Source organism: Symphalangus syndactylus, chromosome 5 (genome assembly GCF_028878055.3).
Source record: "Symphalangus syndactylus isolate Jambi chromosome 5, NHGRI_mSymSyn1-v2.1_pri, whole genome shotgun sequence".
NCBI classification, from domain to species: Eukaryota; Metazoa; Chordata; class Mammalia; order Primates; family Hylobatidae; genus Symphalangus; species Symphalangus syndactylus.
In genome coordinates this window covers 87,409,777-87,437,174 of record NC_072427.2, presented here as the reverse complement: position 1 = coordinate 87,437,174, position 27,398 = coordinate 87,409,777, and the positions used below count along the sequence as shown (strand labels likewise).

Sequence of the window (27,398 nt, the reverse complement as noted above, 5' to 3'; positions counted from 1 at the left end):
CGGCTGCTGCACTTGTAAAGTGGGTGCTTCTCAGCCTCATGGTTTGAGGGGTGCAGCCAGCTTCGGCCTAAGTGGTGTTGAGGGTCGAGGACCCCGCACCCCACACGGGAAGCACCGTGTCCTGCCTTCGACGCCGGGGGGACTCGGGCACCCTCTGGGGTCCCGAAGTGCCTGCGTACCTGTTTGAACTGCCTGTAGATGACTGCGCACCTGTTTGAACTGCCTGTAGATGACTGCGCACCTGTTTCAACTGCCTGTAGGTGACTGCGCACCTGTTTCAACTGCCTGTAGGTGACTGCGCACCTGTTTGAACTGCCTGTAGGTGACTGCGCACCTGTTTCAACTGCCTGTAGGTGACTGCGCACCTGTTTGAACTGCCTGTAGGTGACTGCACACCTGTTTGAACTGCCTGTAGGTGACTGCGCACCTGTTTCAACTGCCTGTAGGTGACTGCGCACCTGTTTCAACTGCCTGTAGGTGACTGCGCACCTGTTTGAACTGCCTGTAGGTGACTGCGCACCTGTTTCAACTGCCTGTAGGTGACTGCGCACCTGTTTCAACTGCCTGTAGGTGACTGCGCACCTGTTTCAACTGCCTGTAGGTGACTGCGCACCTGTTTCAACTGCCTGTAGGTGACTGCGCACCTGTTTCAACTGCCTGTAGGTGACTGCGCACCTGTTTCAACTGCCTGTAGGTGACTGCGCACCTGTTTCAACTGCCTGTAGGTGACTGGGTACCTGTTTGAACTGCTTGTAGATGACTTTGCCAACTTGGTCTGACGGCTGCACCTTCCCAGCAAGCAGGGACGACAGCATGTTCCCAAGCGTCACCATTCCCAGGATCACCCTGTGGGATGCGGGCAGGCAGGGGTCAGTGCTCATACCTCGCCCCTCACAGGACGGTGGGGCACACCCTCAGCTGCCCTGGGGAGGGGCGCTCTCTGGCCACACATGGAAGTCCTCTGCCGCGAGCCTACATGTGGCAGGAACCAGGCTGGGCCCTGACGGGCAGAAAGAAACCAAGAGTCCTTGGACCCGTTCAGCCAGGGTCGAGGGGGACCAGCCGTCAGGTTTCCGCGACGTGGGGCTCTCAGTGGTCACTGGGCATGTGTGCCAAGGCTTTCTGCTGTCAGACATGTCCTCGGGGCATCTCTCCCTGACCCCGAGGTGGGCCCAGGACAGCCTGCACACAAAGGGTGGGTGGGCTGAGGTCTGAGGGCCTGGAGTGAGCACGGCAGCCCTGCCCCAGGCTGCTCAGAGACCAGCAAGGGGCCTCCAACGCCCTGAACGTCTGCATGAGGCGGCCCAGGCGGGCCTATGAGCCCAGCTGCGGGGTCTGCACGGCTGTCCTGTCCAGTGACACTGACGGGGTGGAGCTGGACAGACAGAGCCCAGGACTGAGCTCTGGGCAGGGGCTGAGACTGACCCCGCCTCGTCCACCACGGGCGCCTGGTCGAAGCCCTTCTCCCGGAGGATCTCAATGGTGTGCTCACAGGTGACTGTCGGAAGCACGGTCAGTGGGGCTGACAGGCTCAGCTCCTGAACACGGAGGTGCCACCACCTGAGGGAAGAGGGCAGGTCGGGGGGATCAGGACAAGGACAAACGCTCTGGCACCCCCGCCGGCAGCACCTCAGCAGGAGGCCACGGGGACTGCTCTCCTGCCTGTCACACTGGGCAAGGCCAGCACAGGCCACGGGGACTGCTCTCCTGCCTGTCACACTGGGCAAGGCCAGCACAGGCCACGGGGACTGCTCTCCTGCCTGTCACACTGGGCAGGGCCAGCACAGGCCACGGGGACTGCTCTCCTGCCTGTCACACTGGGCAGGGCCAGCACAGGCCACGGGGACTGCTCTCCTGCCTGTCACACTGGGCAGGGCCAGCACAGGCCACGGGGACTGCTCTCCTGCCTGTCACACTGGGCAGGGCCAGCACAGGCCACGGGGACTGCTCTCCTGCCTGTCACACTGGGCAGGGCCAGCACAGGCCACGGGGACTGCTGTCCTGCCTGTCACACTGGGCAGGGCCAGCACAGGCCACGGGGACTGCTCTCCTGCCTGTCACACTGGGCAGGGCCAGCACAGGCCACGGGGACTGCTCTCCTGCCTGTCACACTGGGCAGGGCCAGCACAGGCCACGGGGACTGCTCTCCTGCCTGTCACACTGGGCAGGGCCAGCACAGGCCACGGGGACTGCTCTCCTGCCTGTCACACTGGGCAAGGCCAGCACAGGCCACGGGGACTGCTCTCCTGCCTGTCACACTAGGCAGGGCCAGCACAGGCCACGGGGACTGCTCTCCTGCCTGTCACACTGGGCAGGGCCAGCACAGGCCACGGGGACTGCTCTCCTGCCTGTCACACTGGGCAGGGCCAGCACAGGCCACGGGGACTGCTCTCCTGCCTGTCACACTGGGCAGGGCCAGCACAGGCCACGGGGACTGCTGTCCTGCCTGTCACACTGGGCAGGGCCAGCACAGGCAGCGGGTCTCCGGCCAAGCGCTCTTACCAGGGCTTCTCCTCCATGAGGTCCTCCTCCTTCAGAAAGCCCTTCTGCAGCATCCACCTGTCACTCAGGAACTTGGTCCTGCGGGATGGGGGAGTCACCGAGGCCCCGCAGGGCCCCACCGGGCCTCCGCCCCTGCTGAGGGGCACGCACTGCCTGCCCAGCCCCTCTCCTGGACCTCACTGGTGCAGCAGAGACCCCCAAGTGCTGGCTGGAGGGCCCAGGGGGAAGCCTGGGGGCTGGACTTCCCACCCCCCATGGCCAACAAGCGTGTGCGAGCATGCACACAGCCATCGCTCTGGCACTCAGATAAACACGCCCTCTCATGCTCGCTCTCTGCCCCTCGCACACTCACATACACGCACAGGTACACATGGCAGGCTGGCCAAGTAGGTGGGGAGATGGTGTTCTTGCACTGACGGGGGTGGGCAGGAGCCCCGCACAGGGCAACTTGACCGTGGGCTCCAGATGTGAATCATCCCACACCGGGGAACCCAACTGGGGGCACCCACCAGCCAGGCCTGGCCCTCCAAGGGCAGCTGAGCTCTCGGGAGCTGTGTAGCCCCTGCAGCTTGCAGGCCATGGAGGAAACCCTGCAGGTGCAGGGGGCAGGGCATGGGGGTCTCTAGACACCCGCCCTGGTACCGCCTCCGGAGACCAGGTGCAGAGCAGTGCCAGTCTCAGCCCAGCTGCCCGGTGACCAGCGAGGTCTGTGGCGTTACTGTCCGAGGGGCCTCTGGGCAAAACAGTCACAGCAGGTCCTAGGGGGCCACCTGGGCAGCAGGGCTCTTGCCACCTGGGCAGCACTCGGTCCCAATCTGGAGTTTGGGGAAGCAGCAGAGGCAGTCAGGGTGGATAGGAGGCGGCACAGGGCCCGGCCCAAGAGGACGTCAGTCCATGTGGCCAGGGCTACCCCTTGGAGCTCATGGACCCCAGAGCAGTGAGGGGGCCAGACACCAGAGAGGGAGGGACAGGAAGGACAGAGAGGGAGCCGCCATCTTTCATGCCCCTCCCGTCAGGGCTGTCACTGCGAGTGCGCATTGATTTTCACAGCATTAAGAGGCTGGGAAGCCCCACAGCGTGAGGGCACGCGGGCAGGAGAGTGGAGACAGTGCTCACAGGGCCCCGCTGGCCTCCTCCCCTCCCAGCTCTGGCTGCTGGCTCTCAGGTGAGGTGTGCGAGGCATCCAGGGAAGGGTGGCAGGACGGAGAGGAGCAGGGACCTGGGAGGGAAGCCGTGTCTTACATGTAGTTCCGCACTGAGTCGGGCAGAATGACCACGCAGCGCTGGCCCTCCTGCAGCTCCTGCGCGGCCTTCATGGCCACCGCCACCGTGCTGCCAGCACTGCCACCTGCAGAGAGGGCCATGAGATGGACGTGCCAGGGTGAGCGTGCGTGGATGCATGCATGTGCGTGAATTGTGCACGTGCACGCATGGGAGCATGTCACGCTCCGAAGGATCCATCAAGAGGGGTTGCCTCGGGGACAGGGGCTGGGAGGACCCCACTTCTCCGTGAGCATCAGCTTCTTCCTTGTGCACCATGGAGTTTTCGTGTCCACTTGGGGCTTCATAATCAGCTGGGGTGGGCACTGGTGCCAGGGAAATGCCTGCGGCGGGGCTGCAGCCCCTGGCAAACCTCCCGGCCCTGAGCCGAGAGCCAGCGATGCTACAAGGATGGAGCCCCCAGCACCACGCCTGCAGGCTGCCTGACTGCACACTGGGCTCTGCTTTATAAACAAGAGACCAAGGCTCACAGTGACACCAGCTGTCCCTAGGAGCCCTGAAGTCAGAGTCGGAGGCATCTTCTCTGGGCTTAGTTTCAGGGTGCACACAGCAGTCGGGAACGTCTAAGTCTGCACCAGGAGCCCCCGCAGGAAGAGAGGCGGCCTCCTCTGTAACGGGGCCCATGGACCTGCTTTCCAGCCCCAAAGGCGGGGGCTTGTTTCTCCACCAACACGGGGAACAGGGAGACTGAGATAGGGAAAGCCCAGCGATTATGGGCACCAAGTCACCTTTCATGACAGATTCATCTGGGAAATGCTTTTGTTTTCTTTTTCTTTTTTTTTTGAGATGGAGTTTTCGCTCTTATCACCTAGGCTGGAGTGCAATGGCATGATCTCGGCTCACCGCAACCTCCACCTCCCAGGTTCAAGCAATTCTCCTGCCTCAGCCTCCCGAGTAACTGGGATTGCAGGCATGCACCACCACACCGGCTACTTTTTTTTTTTTTTTTTTTTTTTTGTATTTTTAGTAGAGATGGGGTTTCGCCATGTTGGCCAGGCTGGTCTTGAACTCCTGACCTCAGGTGATCCACCCACCTCAACCTCCCAAAGTGCTGGGATGACACGCATGAGCCACCGCGCCTGGCTGGGAAATGGTTTTTCAATCAAGACTTTCTTCCAATCTCTAGTTTGGGGCTCAGCTATTGGGGTACTTGGCCATGCCGAGGGCTGGTTTCCTTCCACTTTCCCTGTCACCACCCCCAAAGTGACATGACACACGGAATGCACATGTAGAAACCCCCTATGTCCCTGCCTGGGTTTTAGAAGCTGGTGTGTGCTCTCCGAGTCCCCAGAGGTCTAGATCAACTGTGGTCCCTACAGGGCCTCTGCTGCCTGTGTGGCTAGTCAGTGGCATTGCCAGCGGCCACCTGGTCTGTCCACCCCCAAGCAGGTGGGCAGAGGGGCACGGGGTGGGAGGAAGGTGAGTGGGGTCGATCCTGGACAGCCTCAGGCTCCAGTTCCCCTCCCCAGCTGCTCCAGGGTGCTCGCAGCACCCAGTCCTGGCCATGGGCCCCGTCAATGCAGTGCCACCGCCCCAGGGGCCCTGGTGGAATTGATTAGAAACAGTAAGTGCCATGAGAGCTTCAGCCTTGTTCTAGAAACACATTCTGGAAGGCAGCTCGAAGCCCCACCCCATGGCCTCCTGCCCTCACCCGAGCAGGTGACCACATTGGGCAGGTGAGGACCCAGGCAGGCAGACAACACCTGAGGCTCGTGGCCGCCACAGAACTGCTGTCTTACACATGCAGGTCGGTGGCTGACAGAGGGTGTGCACCCAGCCATCCCCGGTGCCCCCTAGCCATCTCTGCCTTCCCCGTACCCCCGTGCCCGCCACCCACTCACCACATAGCAGCCCCTCTTGCGCGATCAGCATGCGGGCAAAGGTGAACGCCTCCTCGTCGTTGCTCTTGAACCACTTGTCCACCACCTGAGCAGGACCCCACCACAGCCCATCAGCGTAGGAGCCGCTCCCACGTGACCAAGGGGGTGAACAGCCTCGTGGTGGACCCCGTGTCTAGGCGCAGGACCCCAGAGGTCATGCCCCAGCCTCTCCCCCTGGGATCGGCAAGTCTGCAGACTTTCCAGTTCCAACACGTTTTGCAGACAGCAAAACTGCCCGCCAGCCCCATTGAGCATCCGTGTGACCTACACCGGCCCTTCGGTCTCTGCTCTCCCTCAGGCCAAAGTCACCTTTTTGGCTCTTAGCAGAGTTTTCTGGGGCCTTAATTTTCCCACGTTTTCCCTGCTCCCTGCCGGTGCCACCCGGGCTACATCCCTTGGTGAGGTCAGGCCACATGTGCGACATCGTCCCCCAGTCTATTTTGTCTCGACCTTCAAGACCAGCTTCTCACAACCATGTGGGGCTTGCCCTTCTGTTCCCTTCAGTGGAGAAGCCGGTTGGGGCCCAGGGTCAGCCAGGCTCCCCAGTGTGAGGGTGAGTTACAGGCTGCACCGGCACTGTGGCCGGGCTCTGGACTCGACCTACCGTCCTATCCAGCACCGTGGGGATGAAGTCGTAGCCAATCCCTTCCACCTCGTAGGTTGTCTGCTCTGTCTGGTTCAGCTCCTCTGGCTCCGCGAGGATGGAGCCTTCGGGATCCACCCCAATGATCTGCAGAGTGCGCGGCTTCAGGGCTCAAGCCCAGCAAAAGCCCCGCCTGGACATGCCTCGCTATTCTATTATCGGAGTGGCCAATACCGCCATTAACAAGTGCCTGTTAACGATCTGCCCGTGGGTGGTGGTGGCCTGTTCCCAGCCTCAGAGGCAGGATGGGAAACCCAAGAACCCAGGCTCCAAGTATTAAAGCGATAATGACCTCGTCTGGACTAAATGTTCAGTGCAGGGCGCTCAGAAGTGAAGGCAGGTGCCTGGGAGGAACTGACCTCCCTGGGGGGCTTCTCAGAGCAGGGCCCCCAGGACAGCCCAGATGGACCACCCTGCAGCGGAGCAGCAGAGCCTTTGGGGACAAAGGGCATTGCTGGGCAGTGACGTCTTTTTCAAGGGCAAGCAACAGGGAGAGAACGCTCTTATCAGCGGGACCTTTCTAGGTACCCCTCCTCAGACCTGCTCTTAACCCCAAGTCCAGGAACCCTCCCCCAACTCCCGCAAACCCCAGTTGAGGGGCAGACTCAGGACCAGAGGACTTAGAGCTCCTGGTTGATCCTCAGAGGCCCCCAGATGGAACTCCAACCCCCCACTCAGTGCAGGAAGCCTCTCCAAGACACTGGCCGGTGAGTGACCACCCAGCCCCAGCTCCTTCGGGTCACGAGCTGCTGGTCCCTTATCTGTCAAGCACCGTCTTCCCAAACACCTCCCAGGCAGCGCGGAAATACGGCGGAAGACAGCGTGCAGAGCAGATCATGAGGAACAAGATTCAGCTCAGAAGCCGGGGCCACTCCGCACTGCCCCTCCCGGGCCCGGCCACACCACTCACCCTGCATCCAGGACACTTCTCCTTCAGCTTCCTGGCAATGCCCGTGATGGTGCCGCCCGTGCCCACTGAAGCCACCAGCATGTCCAGCTTCCCTGGTGGACGGATAACATTCTTGGGTCCTCGCCTGGCCAGCCCACCACTCATAGTAATAATGATTGAAAACACACTCAGCCCAAACCACGGCCGGTGACCAAAAAGTTCAAAAGAAAAACTTCTCCAGCTGGAGCAGCCCTTGTTGTTGCCCTTGGTCTGTGAAAGCCTCAGAAAAGGGCTGCCTGGGGCACCCCAGCCCAGTCTTTACTCAATGACACTGGGCCCCTAAAACCCCTGTTTGGCTGGATGCAGAAAGACAGGACCCTGTCCGGGGGGTGCAGGCGCTGAGGGCGGGCAGAGGGAGGCTGTGAATTAACCACCTCCATGGGCTGCTGGATGTTTGCGTGGTGTGAGTGAGTTAACTGAATTTACACAGGAAATGGAATCAGTCTTTTAGGCTTCAGTGCAGAAACTCGCTGGGCGCTCACACTGCTGGCCGCCAGCGCAGGCATCTGGCGGACAAGTCACAGCAGGCAAAGACTCGGAGAGGCGGAGCAGCTTGGGGACCCACGCGGAGACAGGACTGTTTTTGCCAAATGAGAGAGTTCTCACACTTAAAGCTCAAACAAGCAAATGCCTGGACCTTACAGCCTGGCTCCTGCGCACGGACTGAGGGTGTACTCCAGCCCATGCCAACACCACATTCCCAATAGGAAGCCAGGGCGCCAACGTCCTGGCAACTTGTCTCTAAAGGGATCTCTTGGGAAAACATCAGTACCAACCCCCACGGGCCTTGGCACCGAGTCCCTGGAAAAGGGCCCAAGGAGCCAGCCTCATGCTTGTAACAGAGTGAGCTCATCGCAGATGTCACCAGCCCTGTTCTGCAGATGAATTTGATGCCGAGTCAGGGCAGGATCCCAAATGAAGTCCAAGCTGTGAGCCCAGCACCAGCCTGGGCCCTGAACAGACTCGCTCCGTGCATTCTCTGCGGGAGGAACCCCTGCAGACCTGCAGAGATTGCTGGGTAAACAAATACAGCCGTGCCCTGTGTTTGGTGTTACCGGTAAGCCACAGGCGGAGGACAAGAGGGCACAAGGGAGGGAGGAAACTGTTCTAGAGAAATGCTCTAGAAAGCATTTCACAGAGGGAACATTTGAGCTGGGTTCTGAAGGGTGAATAGGAGTTCACCAATGAGAGGGCAAGAGAGTTGTACACTCCCAGGCAGCCAGGGATAAATAAATGCAATCAAGATGGACAGAGGGTCGCACCATCACACTGCTGCAGGATCTCATCAGCGGTCGTGTCATAGTGAGCCAGGGGGTTGCTGGCGTTGCGGTACTGCATAGAAAGAGAGCAGAGCCCGTGAGCTGGCCCCCGACACCTCAGTCACCCCCACATCCCTGACTGAGACCCTCCTAGGGAATGCCTGTCTCCAGGCCCCAGGCGCCTCACCTGGTCTAGGATGTGAGAATTGGGGATTTCGTTCTTCAGCCTCCAGGCCACCCCCACGTGTGACTCTGGGGAGTCGAACCTGGCATTGGTGGGTGTCCTCACAATCTCAGCCCCCAGTGCCCGCAGCACGTCCACCTGCAGGAGGGAAAGCGTTGGCCTGCACCTTCCGCCTGGCCCAGGCACCCTCATCCCCTGCCCTATGACCCCGCCCCTGGCCACACCCACCCACCTTCTCGGAGCTCATCTTCTCCGGCATCACGATGATGCAGCGATAGCCCCTCACTGCCGCAGCCAGGGCCAGCCCGATCCCTGAGGGCACACAGAGGGTGAGAGGGGCCCAGTGACCCCTAAGCCCTGCCCCGCCCCTGCCTGGGACACAGGGGCACACCCCGATGCCGGTTCCCCTAGGGCCCAGGGAAGAGGGTTCTGTGGGATTCCAAAATTGCCCAGCATAGCTGCTTCTGCCTTCAAGTGCAGGGGGAGAGAGACTGCCAGAGGCAGAAATAAAAGGTACATCAAGGAGGAGGAGGCAGCGGTGCAGGACAGGAGATCTGGTTCCTCCAGGCCCGGCCAGGTACACGGGCACAGGAACAGCAGACTCTGGGTGCTCATCCTGTGTGCCAGGCACTGCCAGGTGCCATCGCCCCGACAGCATCGGCACTGGCCCCGAATGCTGGGCAATGGAAGCTAGGTTGGGACACAGGCCGGCAGCGGTGCAAGATGTCAGGGAGCAGGCGGCCAGGCGGGCCAGCACATGCAGCTGCAGCTCAGCCATCCCCCCCCGGGTGCCGGCAGGCTCGGCATGGGTAGGGGACAGCCAGCCCCGGCCACCCCCGCTGGGCCCGGCACCCACCGGTGTTCCCGGATGTCGGCTCGATAATCGTGTCCCCGGGCTTCAGCGTCCCGTCGCGCTCAGCATCCTCAATCATCCGCAAGCTGATGCGGTCCTTCACGCTCCCGCCCGCGTTGAAGAACTCACACTTGGCCACTGGGAGGCAGAAATGAATCACAGAGGGGACCCCCTGACCACCCCCCACCCATTGATTCCTGCTCACCCCCCCCATTACCTGATACATCCCAGGATGGGAGACGGGCTTGGGGGTCTGTGGGTTCTGAAAAATTGCCACCTCTCCACTCACCTCCCCTACACCTGCACCTGGGCACTAGCCTGTTAGAGCTTCTCCCCCTGCAGCCCATCCTACCGGTCCTGCAGGGCGCAGAGCAACTCTATGGGAACCAGAGAGGCATCAGCAGCCCTCACTGGGGGGCGCCACAGAAAACCCCGTCCCCCCACCCACGAGCTGGGCTTGTGGTGGGCAGGCGCCTGGATTTGGGTCCCCTACACCCCTATGCCCAGCCATACCCGGCGGCCCCTGCCAAAGCAGCTTGATGTCCTGAAGCCAGGGCACTGGCTTCCCCATTGGATGGGGACTCGCACTCTCTCCCTACAGCCTCCCATCATCATCCTTCCCCCGTGGGGCGTCACCTGCCCGGGGAAGGGCTCCCTGCGCAGTCCCGCACAAGGCCAAGGCCTTCACTTGCACTTCCTTCCTTATTGCAGGTCCTCTCTGCCTCTCCAGCTCTTAAAACTATTTAGTTTTTAACAGAGAGAGACTGGGCTGCAAGAAATGTGATTTGAGGGACCTGGGACCAGCCTGCAGCACCTCAAAATTTCTGAAAGCCACCACCAGACAGGTGTTGCCCCTAGAACCAGGACGAGGCGCTGTGTGTGGTGGGGAGAACTCCCGGGGTCTGGCCCTCCACAGGCCTGCATTCCCGGACCCCTCTGGGTCCCATACTGTGAAGCCCTCAGTTAGATCATTCTCACTAGCACCTGGGGGCCAGCTCCGAGGCAGAAAGCAGAGCTGGTGGCCTTGGGCAAGCCACGTGACCAACCTGACCCTCGGTGTGTCTGTCTGTAAAACGGGCATTCCAAAACCTACTTCAAGGGCAACTGCCAAGTTTAGACGTCGTCCTATACGGAGCACAGTGAGCCAGCCACGCTTGCTGCGTACGGGTTAAGGGTCCCTATTGTCTGACTCTGAGCACAGAGCCGGCCCTGCTGCCTTGGGGGTCTCTGTGAAGGGGGCTGCTCTGATGCAGCTCCAAGATTTCCTTCCCTAGAGGGGCGCAGAGGAGAGCCAGGCTCCCACGAGGCTCCTCCTGTGAATCGGCGATCGGTTCCCAACGCACCGACCCCTGACTTCCTTCCCCCAGCGCCTGTCCCAGCTCTCACATGTCCCCCGGCTGTGACATTATAGCACCTCAGGATGAAAAAGTCCCAAGCCATGTTACTGGTTCCCTCTCCTTCCCACTCGAACTGCACCCCTCCATCTGGCCCTGTCACGGGGTTCTCCGCGGCACCCTTCCTGCTGCCCCCCAAACTCACTTGGCCTTGGTCATCTGAAATATGAAATTCCATCCCCGCCTTGTCCCCAAGGCCTCTGCACCCACAGCTTTCTCCGTGACGATGCTGAGGTCTACCAGGGCCCTGCGCTCTTGGTGAAGAGCGACCCTTAGGAATTCCCTCCACCCTCTTGAGCCTGGAAACTGCGTCCTGCAAAGAAATGCCCTTCCCCGGAGGGCTCAGACCACACCTCAGGTGACCCCCTGTGCACCCAGGACGAGGCCAGCCACGGACCCTCCAAATTCCCATTCTCCGTCTCATAAATGATGAGCTGAACTGTCTGTCCCCAGGAAGCTGGCAAGACAGAGGTAACCGCTCCCTGGACAGCGGATGGCTCACGGCACATGCTAGGACCCGTCCACTGCTCCTTAGGAGACGTGACGCTAACCCGCCCCACCTGCTTGCTTCTGCCTTTGACCCTCACCCGGCCCTTCACACCCTCGCTGCTTCCACTCCGGCCTCAGTTCAAAGGTCACCTGTTCGTTCCCTGGTCCATCAGCTGGAGAGCCACTTTGGTCACCCTCTGACACAATGCCCTGTTGTGTGTTTTTCCCAAACTTAAGCTGATATGTTCTTGGCCCCTCATTAACCAGCGTGTTTTCTGATCCCAGGACCTTGCCTAAGGGACCCATCCCAGGACCTCCCAGGACCCCCCAGGCCCACGGAGCCCAGTGTAGATGGAGGAAGCCCCTCTCCAAAGCCAGAGCACTCACGGAGCTCACACTTCAGGCCGAACTTCTTCCCAATCTTGTTGATTCTGACCATAGGGGTGTCCCCGATTTTCTTCAGAATATCTGGCAAGATTTTTGGAGCTTTTACCCTGAAACAGAGGAGTCCACAATTATTCAGGAAAAAAACAAAACAAAACAAAATAGTACCAGTCCTGGCAGATGTTGTCTTACACAAATCAACACTCGAAGAACTGGAGAGAAAAAAAAAAAAAAAAAAAAAAAAAGAACTGGCTTTATCTGGGTGGTGGTTACACAAATCTGTACAGAGATACACCTAACACACACCCCACACACACGCCTGAAACACACATACACACACATACTTAGACATACAAATCTATAAAAAGCAAATCATGCCTGTGGTTTATTTGCACCAATGCCAGCTTCCCAGGTTTGAAAATGAACCTACAGTCGTGGCAGATGTTGTTAGTGGGAAGCTGGGAGAAGGGTACAAAGGATCTATTATTTTTGCTACTTATTGTGAGTAGTAAATTATTTCCAAATAAAAAAGTTAAAATAAGCAAATACTGACTCCAAAACAAAGGTTTAGGTCCACCTTTTCAGAAATGCTTTACTGGAGAATGACATTTCCTTTCATCTCTCAGCATGTGACCATAGGAAGCAAAAAAGTGAAGTGCTGACCTCAGGGCAGAGACTCCTTAGACCAGGGACAATGGCCACAAAGCACAGGCGGGGTGTCTAGCCCTGCACAGAAAATGTCAGGCATGTGGCAGACACAGAGCCCTGGCAGAGGCGCTGTCGGCCAGGCTCGTGATGCTCTGCCCTGCAGCATCTGGCTGTGCAAACCCTCAAACCCTGGTCCAGGTGGTTTCCTAAATGGCCCTCTTGCCCCTGCCATCCTCCCCCAGGGAGAGGCCGATGACACCCCCTATCTATCTGCACCAAGCTCACCACATACTCATCTGGGAACACGCATGGCTTGCAGCGGTCTCCAGACCTGCAACCCCTCCCTGGCCCTTGCAGCTACGATGACACCCCGTGGCTAACCCTGAGCCCCCTCTTCAGCACAGGAGCCTGCTAAACAGCCAGGGTCCTTGGTTCCTGCCCGCCAGGAGGCGACCCTTAGACCTGGGGTGAACCCAGCTCCCGGAGGTCCTGTGCCATGGAGGGAGTGCCACATTTGCAGGGAGAGCTGCCCTGAGGCCAAAACAGGCGCCAACAAGAGCAGCTGGAGTCCAATCGTGCCCTTCCCAGGGAGCAGAGGGCAGTCCTGCCAGGTGCCCCAACTGTACAGGGGCCAGGGAGGCTCCCTCGGAAGCAGTTCTCGGCGGAAGGGAACCAGGCTTGGCAGGTGTAGAGAGCCAGGGCCAGGTAGAAAGCCAAGCCCCCGGGTGACAGCGCCGGGGATTAGTTCACTAACTCAGTTCTGGCATCCGGCCAGCCAGGCAGGCAGAGGCCCGCCTCCCTGCAGCAGGTGTGCTGACTCAGCACTGGGCCTCGGTGGCTGTGAAGTTACCTGAGAAGTTTGAAAGGTGGTCAGGGCCAGGCCCAGAGCACTTAGCAAGATAAAGGATCTGACTTGCAGGGATAGCCCTGGAGCCCCTTATCTCAAGGACTCCCACTTCCACAGCCCAAGAGGCTCCTGGGAGGACACGCTACAGTGTCCTAAAATGAACCTCCAACTCCTGACCCACCTCTGCAGCACCTCCCTGCAACGCCACTATTCTCAGGGGCCCTCTGACTGGAGACAAGCAGCGTCGGCTCTGCATCTCAGGATGGGGCTGTCTTCGGAGGATGAATGAGGCCAGTATGTGAGGCGCAGGTGCAGTGCCATTTACAGCCTGGAGGGCATCGTCCCCATCTCATGCCCTAGAGTTAGGAGCTCACGGAGCCCTCAGGAATCAGGCCTGTCTTCCCTGCCCACTCCACCCCCCAGCAGCCACTCCCGACCTCACCGGGCCTCTCACCCACTGCTCTCTCGGGTTTGTCTTGGCAGCAAGAGCCCATCCTTCTGGCTGCCCACCCATCTGCTTGGCCTCCTGAGCTCCCAGCACTGAGTATGTTCAACACTCAGAGGCCGGGCGCGGTGGCTCACGCTTATAATCCCAGCACTTTGGGAGGCCGAGGCGGGCGGATCACGAGGTCAGGAGATCGAGACCACGGTGAAACCCCGCCTCTATTAAAAATACAAAAAATTAGCCGGGCGTGGTGGCGGGCGCCTGTAGTCCCAGCTACTCGGAGAGGCTGAGGCAGGAGAATGGCGTGAACCCGGGAGGCGGAGCTTGCAGTGAGCCGAGATTGCGCCACTGCACTCCAGCCTGGGCGACAGAGCAAGACTCCGTCTCAAAAAAAAAAAAAACACTCAGACCTTCTGGGTTTGTCCACTGTCACTTCTTTCTATTGCTCCACTGAGAGTACACGCAGCCACCCCCACCCATTCTGAACTGTAAATCAGCAACCATAAATGCTGGTAGTGGTGTACACAAAATAGGAATCATAATCCCAGCACTTTGGGAGGCCAAGGCGATTGGATCACCTGACGTCAGGAGTTCAAGACCAGCCTGGACAACATGGTGAAGCCCCATCTCTACTAAAAATACAAAAATCCACTGGGCATGCTGGCACATGCCTGTAATCCCAACTACTAGGGAGGCTGAGGTAGGAGAATCGCTTCCCGGGAGGCAGAAGTTGCAGTGAGCTGAGATCGCGCCACTGCACTCCAGCCTGGGCGACAGCAAGACTCTGTCTCAAAAAAAAAAAAAAAAAAAAAAAAAAGGAATCAAACATCTAAGAAGCACATTCTTCGATCTATTTGTTCTCCTCCAAGGAGATTATACTAAGGAAATAAAGATAATCCTAAGGCTTAGTGAGCTTGATTTCAGTTTCGAGCTGGGGTAGGGATTTTTGTTCATTTGTCTTTTCCACGGACAGAGCTTTTGCACCTTGAGCAGGGCACGAAATGCACAAGGCACTAAGGAAAGACTTGTTGGCTAAATGAATGTGTAGTATCTTCTATTGCAGTTATGTAAAATGAGATAACTGCAAACACCTGTCTACCCCGTAGAGGCTTCTTCACTGAACAGTTTGTGCCACCAGAAGAACAGCCCTTATGGAAAAATACGTAATGCCTATGGGAAGTCTTCATGACCTAGAGTTAACGGAAAAGTGCAGGCTGGGCCGGGCGCGGTGGCTCACACCTGTAATCCCAACACTTGTGGGAAGCCAAGGCGGGCGGATCACTTGAACCTAGGAGTTCAAGACCAGCCTGGGTGAAACCCCATCTCCTAAAAATACCAAAATTAGCTGGGTGTGATGGTGGGTGCCCATAGTCCCAGCTACTTGGGAGGCTGAGGTGGGAGGATAGCTTAATCGGGGGAGATTGAAGCTGCAGTAAGCCATGATTGCACCACTGCACTCTAGCTTGTGTCTCAAAGAATAAAATAAAATAAATAAGAGAGTGCAGGCAGGACCCTGGTCACTCACCTCCAGTGAATGCACATGCGCAGCCACAGACCAGGCAAAGCATGTGACCTGGGCACATTTATTTATTTATTTATTCCGGAACTACTTGTTGAGCATCCACTGTCTTGCCAGGCACTGGCCTAGGTGCTGGGCTGCAGTGTAAGGAGGCCTTGGCCTCTCAGAGCCTCATCTACACGGCATGCCCCCACCCCCAGCTCCTCAATCCAGAGTGACTACAGGGGGTTATACCTCATGTCCTCCTGGCTGTGTGGTGTCCGGGTGACAAACTCCTGCCCTCCAGGTTATGGATCACCCCTGTTGTGATCAAAAGCAGGACTTACGGGGCAGTGTGGCGATGCGGCGACTCGGAGGCAGGCCGGCCCAGCTGCCAGGTGCACCTGCTCGGAGCATCGGGCCGGATCCACAGGGGCTCCTTGGCTTCCTTACCCTCTGGGGGCCCCTTCTCCAGGCTCCCCTTCACCGAGTGTGGCCCTGAGCGGTGGGGGCAACCTGTGGGCCCCACTTCCGCCTGGGGGGTCTCAGAAGGCATGCTGGGACCTGGCAAAGCAAGAAGAGAGGCATCGGTTCAGGCTCAGATGCTGTGGGGTTCCAGCGAACACTGCTGACCCTCAGAGAAGCCCTGGAAGAACTCCGCTCCCTCAGAGAAGCCCTGGAAGAACTACACAAAAACACAGGCACCAGCCCTGTGGGCAGCCGCTGGGCCATTTCTCTCCTATAGGCATATACCAAAAACAACGGAAGCAGACAGTTGCTTGGGCCGTGTGCAGTGGCTCATGCCTCTCATCCCAGCACTTCGGGAGGCTGAGGCAGGAGGACCACTTGAATCCAGGAGGTCAAGACCAGCCTGGGCTCCAGCCCCGTCTCTATTTTAAAAATAAAACAACAACAACAACAAAACAGATGCCTGCACACCCATGCTCATTGCTGCACTATTGACAAGTCAAAAGGTGGAGGCAGAAGAACAGCATGTATCCGCAGACGGATGGACTTAGGCTCATACACACACTAGAATATTACTCAGCCGTAAGAGAAACGAATTCTGGCACATGCTACAACACGGACGAACCTTCAGGACATTAGGCCAAGTGAAATAAGCCAGACACAAAAGGACAAATACTGTGTGATTCCACTTCCACGATGAGGCCCCTGGGACTCTTGAACGCCCCTCTATGTCTGGCAAATTCATAGAGGTAGAAAGTAGAACAGAGGCTGCCAGGGGCTGAGGTCAGTGGGGAAGGGAGGGTGATTGTTTAATGGGTACAGAGGTTGTGTTGGGGATGATGAGAATGTTCTGAGTGGAGATAGTGACGGTGGTTGCATCACAGTTACAAATGGTTACAGTGATAAGTGTTACGTGTATTTTACCCAGGATTAAAAAAACACACAAGCACCTTGAAATAGATGAGACAAAAAAAAAAAAAGGGAAGAAAGAAAAAAGCCAGGCGAGGTCCCATCTGCTGCCCTTCCTCTGGGGGGACAAGGAACCCACGACCACCTCCCACCTTGCCTTCTTCAGAGGCCCCAGGACTGGACTCAGCCCTCCTTCACCCTCCTTTGATTCTCCACACTCAACAGGAAGACTAAGTCCACAGCTGTCACTCACCGGACAGATGGTGCTGACAGTTCAGCACCGTTCAAACTCTGGAAGGAGATGTGACAACGGAATCTGTCGTGGGATCCTGGGATAGAAAAGGGGAGTGAGGAGAAAACTCTGCAAATCTGACTCAAGCGCGGACTTTGGTTCATGTCAACAATGGTTGTGTCATCGTGGAATTGGCTTATTAATTGTAACAAATAGGCCAGGCGCGGTGGCTCACGCTGTAATCCCAGCACTTTGGGAGGCCAAGGCGGGCGGACCATGAGGTCAAGAGATCGAGACCATCCTGGCCAACATGGTGAAACCCCGTTTCTACTAAAAATACAAAAATTAGCCAAGCATGGTGGCACGCACCTGTAGTCCCAGCTACTCGGGAAGCTGAGGCAGGAGAATCGCTTGAACCCGGGAGGCAGAGGTCAGTGAGCCGAGATTGCGCCACTGCACTCCAGCCTGGCAACAGAGTGAGACTCTGTCTCAAAAAATAAAAATAAAAATAAAATAAAATAAATAAAGTAACAAATATACGACATCAGTTTAAGATCTTAATAACAGGGGAAACTGGGGGAACTCTATTTTCTCAATTTTTCTGTAAATCTAAAACTGCTCTTATTTATTTATTTATTTATTTTGAGACGGAGTTTCACTCTTGTTGCCCAGGCTGGAGTGCAATGGCACTATCGCGGCTCATGGCAACCTCTGCCTCCCGGGTTCAAGCAATTCTCCTGCCTCAGCCTCCCAAGTAGCCAGGATTACAGGCATGCACCACCACGCCCGGCTAATTTTGTATTTTTTTTTTAGTAGAGACGGGGTTTCTCCATGTTGAGGCTGGTCTCGAACTCCTGACCTCAGGTAATCCGCCCGGCTCGGCCTCCCAAAGTGCTGGGATTACAGGCATGAGCCACCGCGCCCGGCCAAACTGCTCTTTTTTAAATTTTCGAGACAGAGTCTCACTCTTGTTGCCCAGGCTGGAGAGCAGTGGTGCGATCTCGGCTCACTGCAACCTCCACCTCCCGGGTTCAAGCAGTTCTCCTGTCTCAGCCTCCTGAGTAGCTGGGGTTACAGACGCCTGCCACCACACCCGGCTAATTTTTGTATTTTTAGTAGAGACAGGGTTTTGCCATGTTGGCCAGGCTGGTCTCGAACCCCAGTCCTCAAGTGGTCTACCTGCCTCGGCCTCCCAAAGTGCTAGGATTACAAGTGTGAGCCACCGCACCTGGCCACCATTTTTCCTTTTTTTTTTTTTTTTTTAAAGAGACATGATCTTGATACGTTGCCCAGGTTGGTCTCAAACTCCTGGGTTAACACAACCCTCCTCCTGCCGCAGGAGCAGTCCCCTGCGGGTCGCGGGAGTCACCTGCGGGAAGGGACTCTCCGTCTGGCACAGGCCCTGTCCGGCCTGGGGAGCGCACGCTCCGCCGCCGAATCCTCCAGAAAGCCGTGGACCCGAGGCCCCGGCAGACGCAGACGACGCCTTGCTTTTGGCGCCTCGCCTCGCCTCGCCCTGGAGCCCTCTCCCGCAAGGTAAGGGACTGCCGGGAACGCAGATCGCAAGCCGTCGGGGCTCTATAGAACTCAGAGGCGCTCGGCAGAAAGCTCGCCAGGCGACCCAGACCCGAACCCGCGGGCTCCCCAAGGCGACAGCGCCGGACGGCCGGATGCACGTGCGTCCCGGGAAGGCGGGTTCAGCTGGCATCGCCCGGCCGGTTCCGTTCGCTCCTTAAACCACAAGACCCCCTTGGGGTCACGACGTTCCTGGGGCACCCTGCACGCGCGCGCCAGCGCTCCCGGAGGGGCCTAGGGAGAGCGGGAACCTCCTCCAAGTCTCTCGGTGGGAGATCCAGACCCTGCTGAGAGCCGGAAGCCGCCGGCCACCCGCCTCCGGAAGCGACACTTGGGGACAAAGCTGGGGACAAGTAAGCCCAGAAGATCCTCGGGAAGCCGAGAGTTTCGCGCGCCGCTCTCCCACCCCCCTCCGCCTCCCTCTTGCATCCTCCAGCTCAGCTGCCGTCTCGCCTGGGGCTCAGGGAAGTGAGGTCCCAGGAAAGCCTCCATCCCCCGAATGCAACCTGGGCAGAGCCCCGCGTCCCTCCCCCAGCGGGCACCCACCTCGCGTGCCGCCCGCGCAACAGCGTTTACCGCCACCCCACACGGTCCGCCGAAAAGGGCGATTTGTAAACAGCCATTTCCCATCCACAATGCAGCAAAAACTCAATGCTGGGCACAGAAACGTGCATCTCCCCCGGATTCCCACCCCGCGTCCCCGCTCCACGCTCCGGGACTCGCCGCCAGTGGGGTCCACTCCGCCGGCGCGGGGGCTGGGTGGGAGCCCGGGGCACGGGCCAGCCCCCATCTTCTGGGCGGTCAAGACCGCAGGCGTGGGCGCCGGTGGGGCGGGGGTCTTGGGAGACCCTGTCTCGCCGCCTTTCGGTGCAGATGATGCAACTCTGGGCGGAGGCGCGGAGAGGGAAACCGGGACCCAATTGAGATCCTCCGTCCAGAGAGGGGAGCGAGTCTCGGTGGGGCCGGATCTCACCTGGACGGATACATGGGAAAGAGGGGCAAGCGGCTGCCCCGACTGCGGCGAGGCGGAGACGGCGACCCCGGGGTGGCGGCCTCGCGGGGACCCACGGCGAGGGGAGCAGGCTGGCGGTGATTGGCGGAGGGGCGGGGGCGGAGGCCGGCGACCGCCCCGCCCAGCCCCTCCTCCACCCCACGCAGCCCGGGCCCCTCCCCCTCATCCCTTTCCTACCCCGCCGCAGCCTGGGACCCGCCGGCCTGCCCGACCCCCGCCCTCCCCCGGACCCCGGTGTGCCCCCACCCCAGTCCGCCCGCCCGATTCCCATGCCCTGTTGATTCAACCGCAGACCCGAGTCGCCGCCCCCTCCCCCGCCTTCTTCTTCGCCTGCCCTCGCCCACCCCGGGTTCCACCCACCCCCACCCGCGGACCCCGGTGGTGCCCTCTACCTGGTGTTCCGGTGCTGTTTTACTTGGTTAACTTATTGCCCTTCGGGAATTTAAGGAACCTTCACTGATGAGCTTAAAACGTGCGTCCTGGTGGGTGGGTGGGGCGCTGCGTGTCCTCGAGGACCGACCCCGAGGGCGTGTGTCGCGGGCCCGGGAGGGGGGCGCTGCGCCGGGGCGGGACTCGATGGCCGCGCTCTGTGGCCGCCGGACGTCGTGCGCAGCGCCCCGCGTGACCGCGCCCAGCGCCGGGTCCGAACCCCGAGCCGAGGAGCAGAACAGTCGCCTTGCGCGGCTCCGGTGCGGCCCACGGCCAGGGGCTTCCGGGCGCTCGCGGGGACGGGGCCGACGCCGCGCAGGGTGGTAGCAGGGGCGCCCCGCGGTCCCGGAGGCCGCGGGCGGGGCCGTTTCCCAAACATCGTGCTCTGGACTTTCAGAGTGAACCTGATCCCCCCGCCCTGTGGCTAAATGGGGGATCCCAGGCCCCCGAGTCTCTCCCGGGACCTGCAGCGAAAGACACGACGGTGCCCATCAGCTCTGGGCAGAGGAACGTGCTGCGACTCCGCAGCGTCCCCGGCTCAGGTCAGAGCGATGCTCCACGGCCTCCTCCGGCCCGCGCGGCTCCGCAGGGGTCTCTGCCACGTGGGGCTCACAGTGGGGGAGGGAGTGAGACGTGAATTAGAATTAAATGTCCACTGGCAAGAACTGACACGAAGAACAATAAAGCCGGCGACGTGGGGAGGGGACAGGGATGGAGTTACATCATGAAGGCTCTGGAAGGTGGCATTGGAGGCCGAGATCGCGCCACTGTCCTCGAGTCTGTGCGACTGAGCGAGACTGTCTCAAAAAAAAAAAAAAAAAAAAATCCTGTCCAGCCTTTATAAGAAGAGAGACGTGGACACAGACACGCGGAGAGAAAACGGCCATGTGGAGATGGCGGCAGAGATGATACGTGCTGCCACCAGATGAGAAACGGCAGGGATGGCTGGCGGCCTCCCCAGGGCTGGGAAAGGTGGGGAGGGCCTCCCCCAGAGCCTTCAGCCAGCCTGCGGGAGAGAAAGATGATAAACGGTGTTGTTTTTGTTGTTGTTGTTTGAGACAGAGTCTCTGTCACACAGGCTGGGGTGCAATGGCGAGATCTTGGCTCACTGCAGCCTCAGCCTCCCGGGTTCAAGTGATTCTCCTGCCTCAGCCACCCGAGTAGCTGGGATTACAGGCGTGCGCCACCATGCCAGGCTAATTTTTGTATTTTTAGTAGAGAGGGGGTTTCATCATGTTGACCAAGCTGGTCTCGAACTCCTAACATCAGGTGATCCATCCACCTCGACCTCCCAAAAGCGCTAGGATTACAGGAGTGAGCCACCTCGCCCAGCCCAATGTGTGTTGTTTTAAACCACTCAAGTTTGCAGTAATTTGTTACACAGCCCAAATACTTTTTTTTTTTTTTTTTTTTTTTTTTTGAGACGGAGTCTCGCTCTGTCGCCCAGGCTGGAGTGCAGTGGCGCAATCTCGGCTCACTGCAAGCTCCGCCTCCCAGGTTCACGCCATTCTCCTGCCTCAGCCTCTCCGAGTAGCTGGGACTACAGGCGCCCGCCACCACGCCCGGCTAATTTTTTTTTGTATTTTTAGTAGAGACGGGGTTTCACCGTGGTCTCGATCTCCTGACCTCGTGATCCGCCCGCCTCGGCCTCCCAAAGTGCTGGGATTACAAGCGTGAGCCACCGCGCCCGGCCACTTTTTAATTTTCTTAAAATTTTAACGTAATTTTAGATTAGAAAAGTGGCAAGAACCATACAGAATGTCATATTCCCTCATCCAGATTTTCCAAATGTTAATTTTTTTTTGCTTCTATTATCAGAAACTCATTGTTATTTCAAATGTAAAGTTTTTACTACATTTGCTCCCTCTGTCTCTCTCTCTCCACATACACACACACACACACACACACACACACACACACACACGTGCACAGGTATGGTGTATGAATCTGTCTGTCACTCAGTCTCTCTGGTTTCTCTAACTGGTTATTTTGTTTTGTTTTGTTTCTTTTTGAGACAGAATCTTGCTGTCACCCACGCTGGAGTGCAGTGGTGTGATCTCGGCTCACTGCAACCTCCCCCTCCTGGGTTCAAGCGATTCTTCTGCCTCAGCCTCCCAGTAGCTGGGATTACAGGTGCCCACCACCACACCAGGCTATTTTTTGTATTTTTTTTTTAAGTAGAGACGGGGTTTCACCATGTTGGACAGGCTGGTCTCGAACTCGTGACCTCAGGTGATCCACCTGCCTCGGCCTCTCAAAGTGCTGGGATTACAGGGGTAAGCCACTGCAGCCAGCCCACTCTCTAGTTTTAACACTTACTGAAGATTTTGTCTGAATTGATTTTTATTAAAATGGTTGCTGAGCTGTGGCTCACGCCTGTAATCCCAGCACTATGGGAGGCTGAGGCGGGCGCATCACGAGGTCAAGAGATTGAGACCATCCTGGCCAACATGGTGAAACCTCGTCTCTACTAAAAATACAAAAATTAGCTGGGCATGGTGGTGCGTGCCTGTAATCCCAGCTACTCGGGAGTCTGAGGCAGGAGAATCACTTGAACCAGGGACTTGGAGGTTGCAGTGAGCTGAGATTGTGTCACTGCACTCCAGCCTGGCGACAGAGCAAGACTCCGTCTCAAAAAATATAAATAAATAAATAAATAAATAAATAAAAATAAAATGGTTGCTGAATAGTGGTTTTCCTAAGCCCATCACTCCTCCATTTACCATTTGGCATTCCATTATCAGAGTTTTCCTTCCCCCTCATTTATTTATTCACTTAGTTATATCAGTGTGAGCCATAGGTCCTATTTTAAAACGAAAAAACTACACCTGGTTACTGAAAGTGCACGAATGGCCAAGTGGGGTGGCTCACGCCTGTAATCCCAGCACTTTGGGAGGCCAAGGTGGGAGGATTACCTGAGGTCAGGAGTTTGAGATCAGCCTGGTCAACATAGCAAAACTCTGTCTCTAGTCTCCACTAAAAATACAAATATTGGCGGGCGCAATGGCCCACGCCTGTAATCCCAGCACTTTGGGAAGCCAAGGCGGGTGGATCGCCTGAGGTCAGGAGTTCGAGACCAGCCTGGCCAACATGGTGAAACCCCGTCTCTACTAAAAATACAAAAAAAAAAAAAAAGAAAGAAAAAATACAGCTGAGTGTGGTGGCAGGCATCTGTAATCCCAGCTACTCGGGAGGCTGAAGCAGGAGAATCACCTGAACTTGGGAGGTGGAGGTTGCAGTGAGCTGAGATCACACCACTGCACTCCAGCCTGGGCTACAAGAGCGAAACTCCATCTCAAAAAAAAAGAAAAAAGAAAAAAGAAAAACACATCTCCCTGGCCCTCATCATTTTCTAGCCTCTGCCTCATTTCTGTGTCTGCCTACATGAGAGGAGGCACTGCAGGAGCAGAGCCCCCGGGAGGGCCTGGCCGGCCACATTATAATGGGAAGGAGCGCAGAGCCAGAGACGCAGGAATGCTGGTGTCCTGTGGACATGGTGGAAGAGCTTCCTTCTAATCACCTGTTTCCTCAAAGGAATAGGCCTGACAGCTGGTCAGCAGCAAGTGGACAGAGAGGCCGAGCTGATGGTTTTGTTGTTGTTACTTTTGTTCAGAGTATAACACGTATGCAGAAAGTGCACATGTCACGAGTGGACAGAGGATAAACCGCTACCCCACTGGGGTGTGAGCAGAGGGGAGAGGCCTGGGCCTGCACCATCCCCTGGTGGCCGGACGGCTGGGCCCTCAGAACTGGAGGTTGAAGGAGGAGGAGGAGGAAGAGGAAGGGAAGGAGGAGGAAGAAGGGAAGGAGGAGGGAGGAGAGGTGGGTAGCACTGAGGGCCCCTGCAAATTTCCATTCACTAATTTCCCAGGCCCCTGGCAGCACGGCTGTGCTTTTCTCTGGCTGTGGTGAGTGGCCCACGTGGCAGAGAAGGGGGAAGAGCGCTGGAGATGGTCGTGTGTGTTTACGAGATTCTCTCTCCCTGCCCAAGTCACGGCAGTGGCGGAAACTTACCCACCCTTTGGATTTGGGCTGAGCCCTGGTTTGCTTCACCCCTTGGGACACACAGCAGAAGGGAGTGTGCCTGTCTGCAGCTGAGACCTCAGGGACAGCGGCCCTGACCTCAACCTGCAGCCCGGGGCCCAGCCCTGTAGAGCCCGGCAGGGCAAGAAATGCCCTTTGCTGGGAGCCACTGGGACTGGGGCTGTTTGCAGGCTGGGTTATGTGTGAGAGCGAAGTTTTGTCTGAGTGTGTTGGTGGGAGACGGCACAGAAGGGAGGCTGAGCTGTGTTTGTTTGCAGGGATCTGCGCTGGGCAGGGCAGGAAGGATGGGCAGCAGGCGGCAGGGACACTGAAAAGCTGGTGGGTCCATGGACAGGCAGCGTCACCGGAGAGAAAGAACTGCTGATGGAGAGTTCTAGAATAAGGAGCTGGAGCACCTGAGGGGCTGAAGGGGCTGCTGCTATAGCAACAATGCCCTTTGGGTATGAGAGGCGGGGAGGATTTGGGTAGGACGGTGGCCAAGATCGTTCCGAGGGGAGGGTTCCGGAGCCCAGGCGTCCAGGAGGAGGTTGGATCTTTAATTTTTTTCAGTGGTGTTTTGGGAAATGGGGTAAGTCTCACACTTCTTTGGTTACATTTATTCCTTTTGACTTGAACGAGTCTGCTGGCCCAGGAATGCAGGCCGTCTGTGTCTCAGGTCGGCTACACATCTTCCAGCAATGCTGTGTCATTTTCCAAGAGTAACGTGTGCACTCGCTCACTTTCACGCCATCTCTCCACTCTGCATTTGGGCAAGCAGAGTTCCTGCTCCCCGTTCTGCATGTCTGCCCCACCCCCACACCCCCACATCCCACCTTCAGTTACTAATACTGTATCTTTTCTTTTTCTTTTTTTTTTGAAACGGAGTCTCACCCTATCACCCAGGCCAGAGTGCTGTGGTGTGATATTGCCTCACTGCAACCTCCGCCTCCCGGGTTCAAGCGATTCTCCTGACTCAGCCTCCCAAGTAGCTGGGATTATAGGCATGCGCCACCACGCCCAACTAATTTTGTATTTTTTAGTAGAGACGGGGTTTCTCTATGTTGGTCAGGCTGGTCTCGAATTCCCAACCTCAGGTGATCCGCCCGCCTCAGCCTCCCGAAGTGCTGGGATTATAGGCGTGAGCCACCACGCCCAGCCTGTATCTTTCATTTTTCTAGAGACAGGGTCTCGCTCTGTCTCCCAGGCTGGAGTGCAGTGGTGCATTCATGGTGCCCTGCAGCCTCGACCTCCCAAGTAGCTGGGAGCACAGGTGTGAGCCACCACACCCGGCTATGGTTACTAATGCTATTGCTACTGACAATGACAACAACTGACTGCCATGCACTGACTGCGGATGTGCCAGGCCCTGCTCTGGGAGCTTCACCTGTGTTACCTGACAGGATCTTCCTAACGCTGAAGGAGGGGCACCACCTGGCTATCCCTTTACAGAAGAGAAAGACGAGTGTGCAGGAACAGGGAGCAGAGCCGGGTGAGACCAGGTGGCGGGACTCCTGGGCCCACTCTTACCCATGGGACTTTGTGGTCCTCCCACGACGACAGTCAGCCCCAGTTTGAACTATGTGAAATTGCTGAAATGTAACTTTTGACCCACAAAAAAATGGCAATTTCCTATGATTCAACTTTTTTTTTTTTTTTTGAGATGGAGTCTCACTCTGTCGCCCAGGCTGGAGTGCAGTGGTGCAATCTTGGCTCACTGCAACCTCCGTCTCCCGGGTTCAAGCTATTCTCCTACCTCAGCCTCCCGAGTAGCTGGGATTACAGGTGCGTTCCACCGTGCCTGGCTAATTTTTGTATTTTTAGTAGAGATGGGGTTTCGCCATGTTGGCCAGGCTGGTCTTTTTTTTTTTTTTGGAGACGGAGTCTTGCTCTGTTACCCAGGCTGGAGTGCAGGGGCGTGATCTCGGCTCACTGCAAGCTCCGCCTCCCGGGTTCACGCCATTCTCCTGCCTCAGCCTCCCAAATAGCTGGGACTACAGGCACCCGCCACCACGCCCAGCTAATTTTTTGTATTTTTAATAGAGACGGGGTTTCACTGTGTTAGCCAGGATGGTCTTGATCTCCTGACCTCGTGATCCGCCCGCCTCGGCCTCCCAAAGTGCTGGGATTACAGGCATGAGCTACCGCGCCCGGCCTACCAGGCTGGTCTTGAACTCCTGACCTCAGGTGATCCACCCACCTCAGCCTCCCAAAGTGCTAGGATTATAGGTGTAAGCCATCGTGCCCAGCTGATTCAACTTACTTTTATTTTTTTTTGAGATGCAATCTCACTCTGTCACCCGGGCTGGAGTGCAGTGGTGCCCACATCACCAAACACTGCCACTAACCCATCTAAAATTATCATCTGCCCACATCACCAAACACTGCCACTAACCCATCTAAAATTTCTGCCCACCACCCACATCGCCAAACGCTGCCACCAACCCGTCTAAAATTATCTGCCCACTACTATAATATACAAACCTATTTTTTTCTAAGAGACAAGGTCTGTGTTGCCCAGGCTGGAGTGCAGGGGCGTGATCATAGCTCACTTCAGCCTCCCAGGTCAATCGACAGCATCACCTTTTTGAACTTCATCACATACAAATAGGCGTTCATGAGATACACTGGCCAAGTAGCATGTCCTGCCAATCTTCACTGGGTGTGTAGTTAGGGCCTAGCCACTCCCCTACTCCACCAGCGGGATCTGTCACTGAGCCCCCACGAGGAGCAGAGCAGGGCAGGAGAGCCTGGGCGACTCCCACCCAGAGCCGGGAGGTTTTTGAGGAGGAGGTATGTGGGCACCTGGGCATGGTTTGGGATGGCCTCGCTTGGAATGTTTTGGTCTTAGGAATGAAATGCTCAGCCCCCAGCACTGACTTGTGGCAGAAGCCCCACACTGGTCAGCTGGCTGTCACCAGTCACACCACCAGCACGCGCCACCCGAGTAGCTTGGGGAAAGTAACACCAGAGTGTCCAAAGACTAAAGGCGGATCTGCACCACAGGCTTCTGGTGTCTCCCACAGACACTGGCATAAGGAAACAGACACAGACTACCGGCCCTCAGTGTGCCACGCGAGCATCCACACTCCCTCCCACGCGCCTCCCAGGAAGGCATTGGGTTCTTCACACAAACTCGCAGGAACGAGAAGGTAACATGAGTCGGGCCCACCCACTGTGTCTCATCACAGGATCAGCCTTCTTCCCAACACCAGTGCAGTCTACAGTGTGTCTACTGATTACAGCTAAGCACTTCTTCACTAACCAGTTACAAAAGAAACCCCAAAAGGCTTTCCATGACAGCCTCGAGAAACTCTGGATTATTTAACATGTAGATCTCACCTGGTATGTTTAATTTCATGCCCTAAGATAAAAAATACCATTTCATTTATACTCAAAGTGGCAGATGGATATTAATCTTTACCTCCAAGATGACTAGCAGATTTACAAAGAAAAAGAAATTTAAAGAACTTCCACAAGAAATGTTACACCAAGAA

General features: G+C 57.3%; 1 protein-coding gene across 8 annotated transcripts in view; it reads right to left on the bottom strand.

Annotated features, from left to right (window-relative positions):
- Positions 1 to 20,222, bottom strand: part of CBS (cystathionine beta-synthase) — a 38,030-nt gene extending 17,808 nt beyond the window's left edge. The window contains exons 1-16 of one of the 8 annotated variants that reach the window (XM_063640551.1): positions 19,845 to 20,145; positions 17,235 to 17,349; positions 16,887 to 16,962; positions 15,604 to 15,820; positions 11,822 to 11,928; positions 9,555 to 9,689; positions 8,931 to 9,010; positions 8,702 to 8,836; positions 8,518 to 8,587; positions 7,217 to 7,308; positions 6,268 to 6,393; positions 5,625 to 5,709; positions 3,745 to 3,850; positions 2,503 to 2,580; positions 1,426 to 1,560; positions 738 to 846 (exon numbers count right to left, since the gene is read on the bottom strand). In XM_063640551.1, the coding sequence (XP_063496621.1) occupies positions 738 to 846; positions 1,426 to 1,560; positions 2,503 to 2,580; positions 3,745 to 3,850; positions 5,625 to 5,709; positions 6,268 to 6,393; positions 7,217 to 7,308; positions 8,518 to 8,587; positions 8,702 to 8,836; positions 8,931 to 9,010; positions 9,555 to 9,689; positions 11,822 to 11,928; positions 15,604 to 15,812 (1,467 nt within the window). In that variant the 5' untranslated portion in view covers positions 15,813 to 15,820; positions 16,887 to 16,962; positions 17,235 to 17,349; positions 19,845 to 20,145. Of the gene's footprint in view, positions 1 to 737; positions 847 to 1,397; positions 1,561 to 2,502; positions 2,581 to 3,744; positions 3,851 to 5,624; positions 5,710 to 6,267; positions 6,394 to 7,216; positions 7,309 to 8,517; positions 8,588 to 8,701; positions 8,837 to 8,930; positions 9,011 to 9,554; positions 9,690 to 11,821; positions 11,929 to 15,603; positions 15,821 to 16,886; positions 16,963 to 17,234; positions 17,354 to 19,413; positions 19,567 to 19,844 lie in introns of those variants that run through there. The other 7 variants (XM_063640550.1, XM_063640546.1, XM_055279803.2 and 4 more) reach the window with 7 other exon arrangements.
- Positions 20,223 to 27,398: the final 7,176 nt, after the last annotated feature.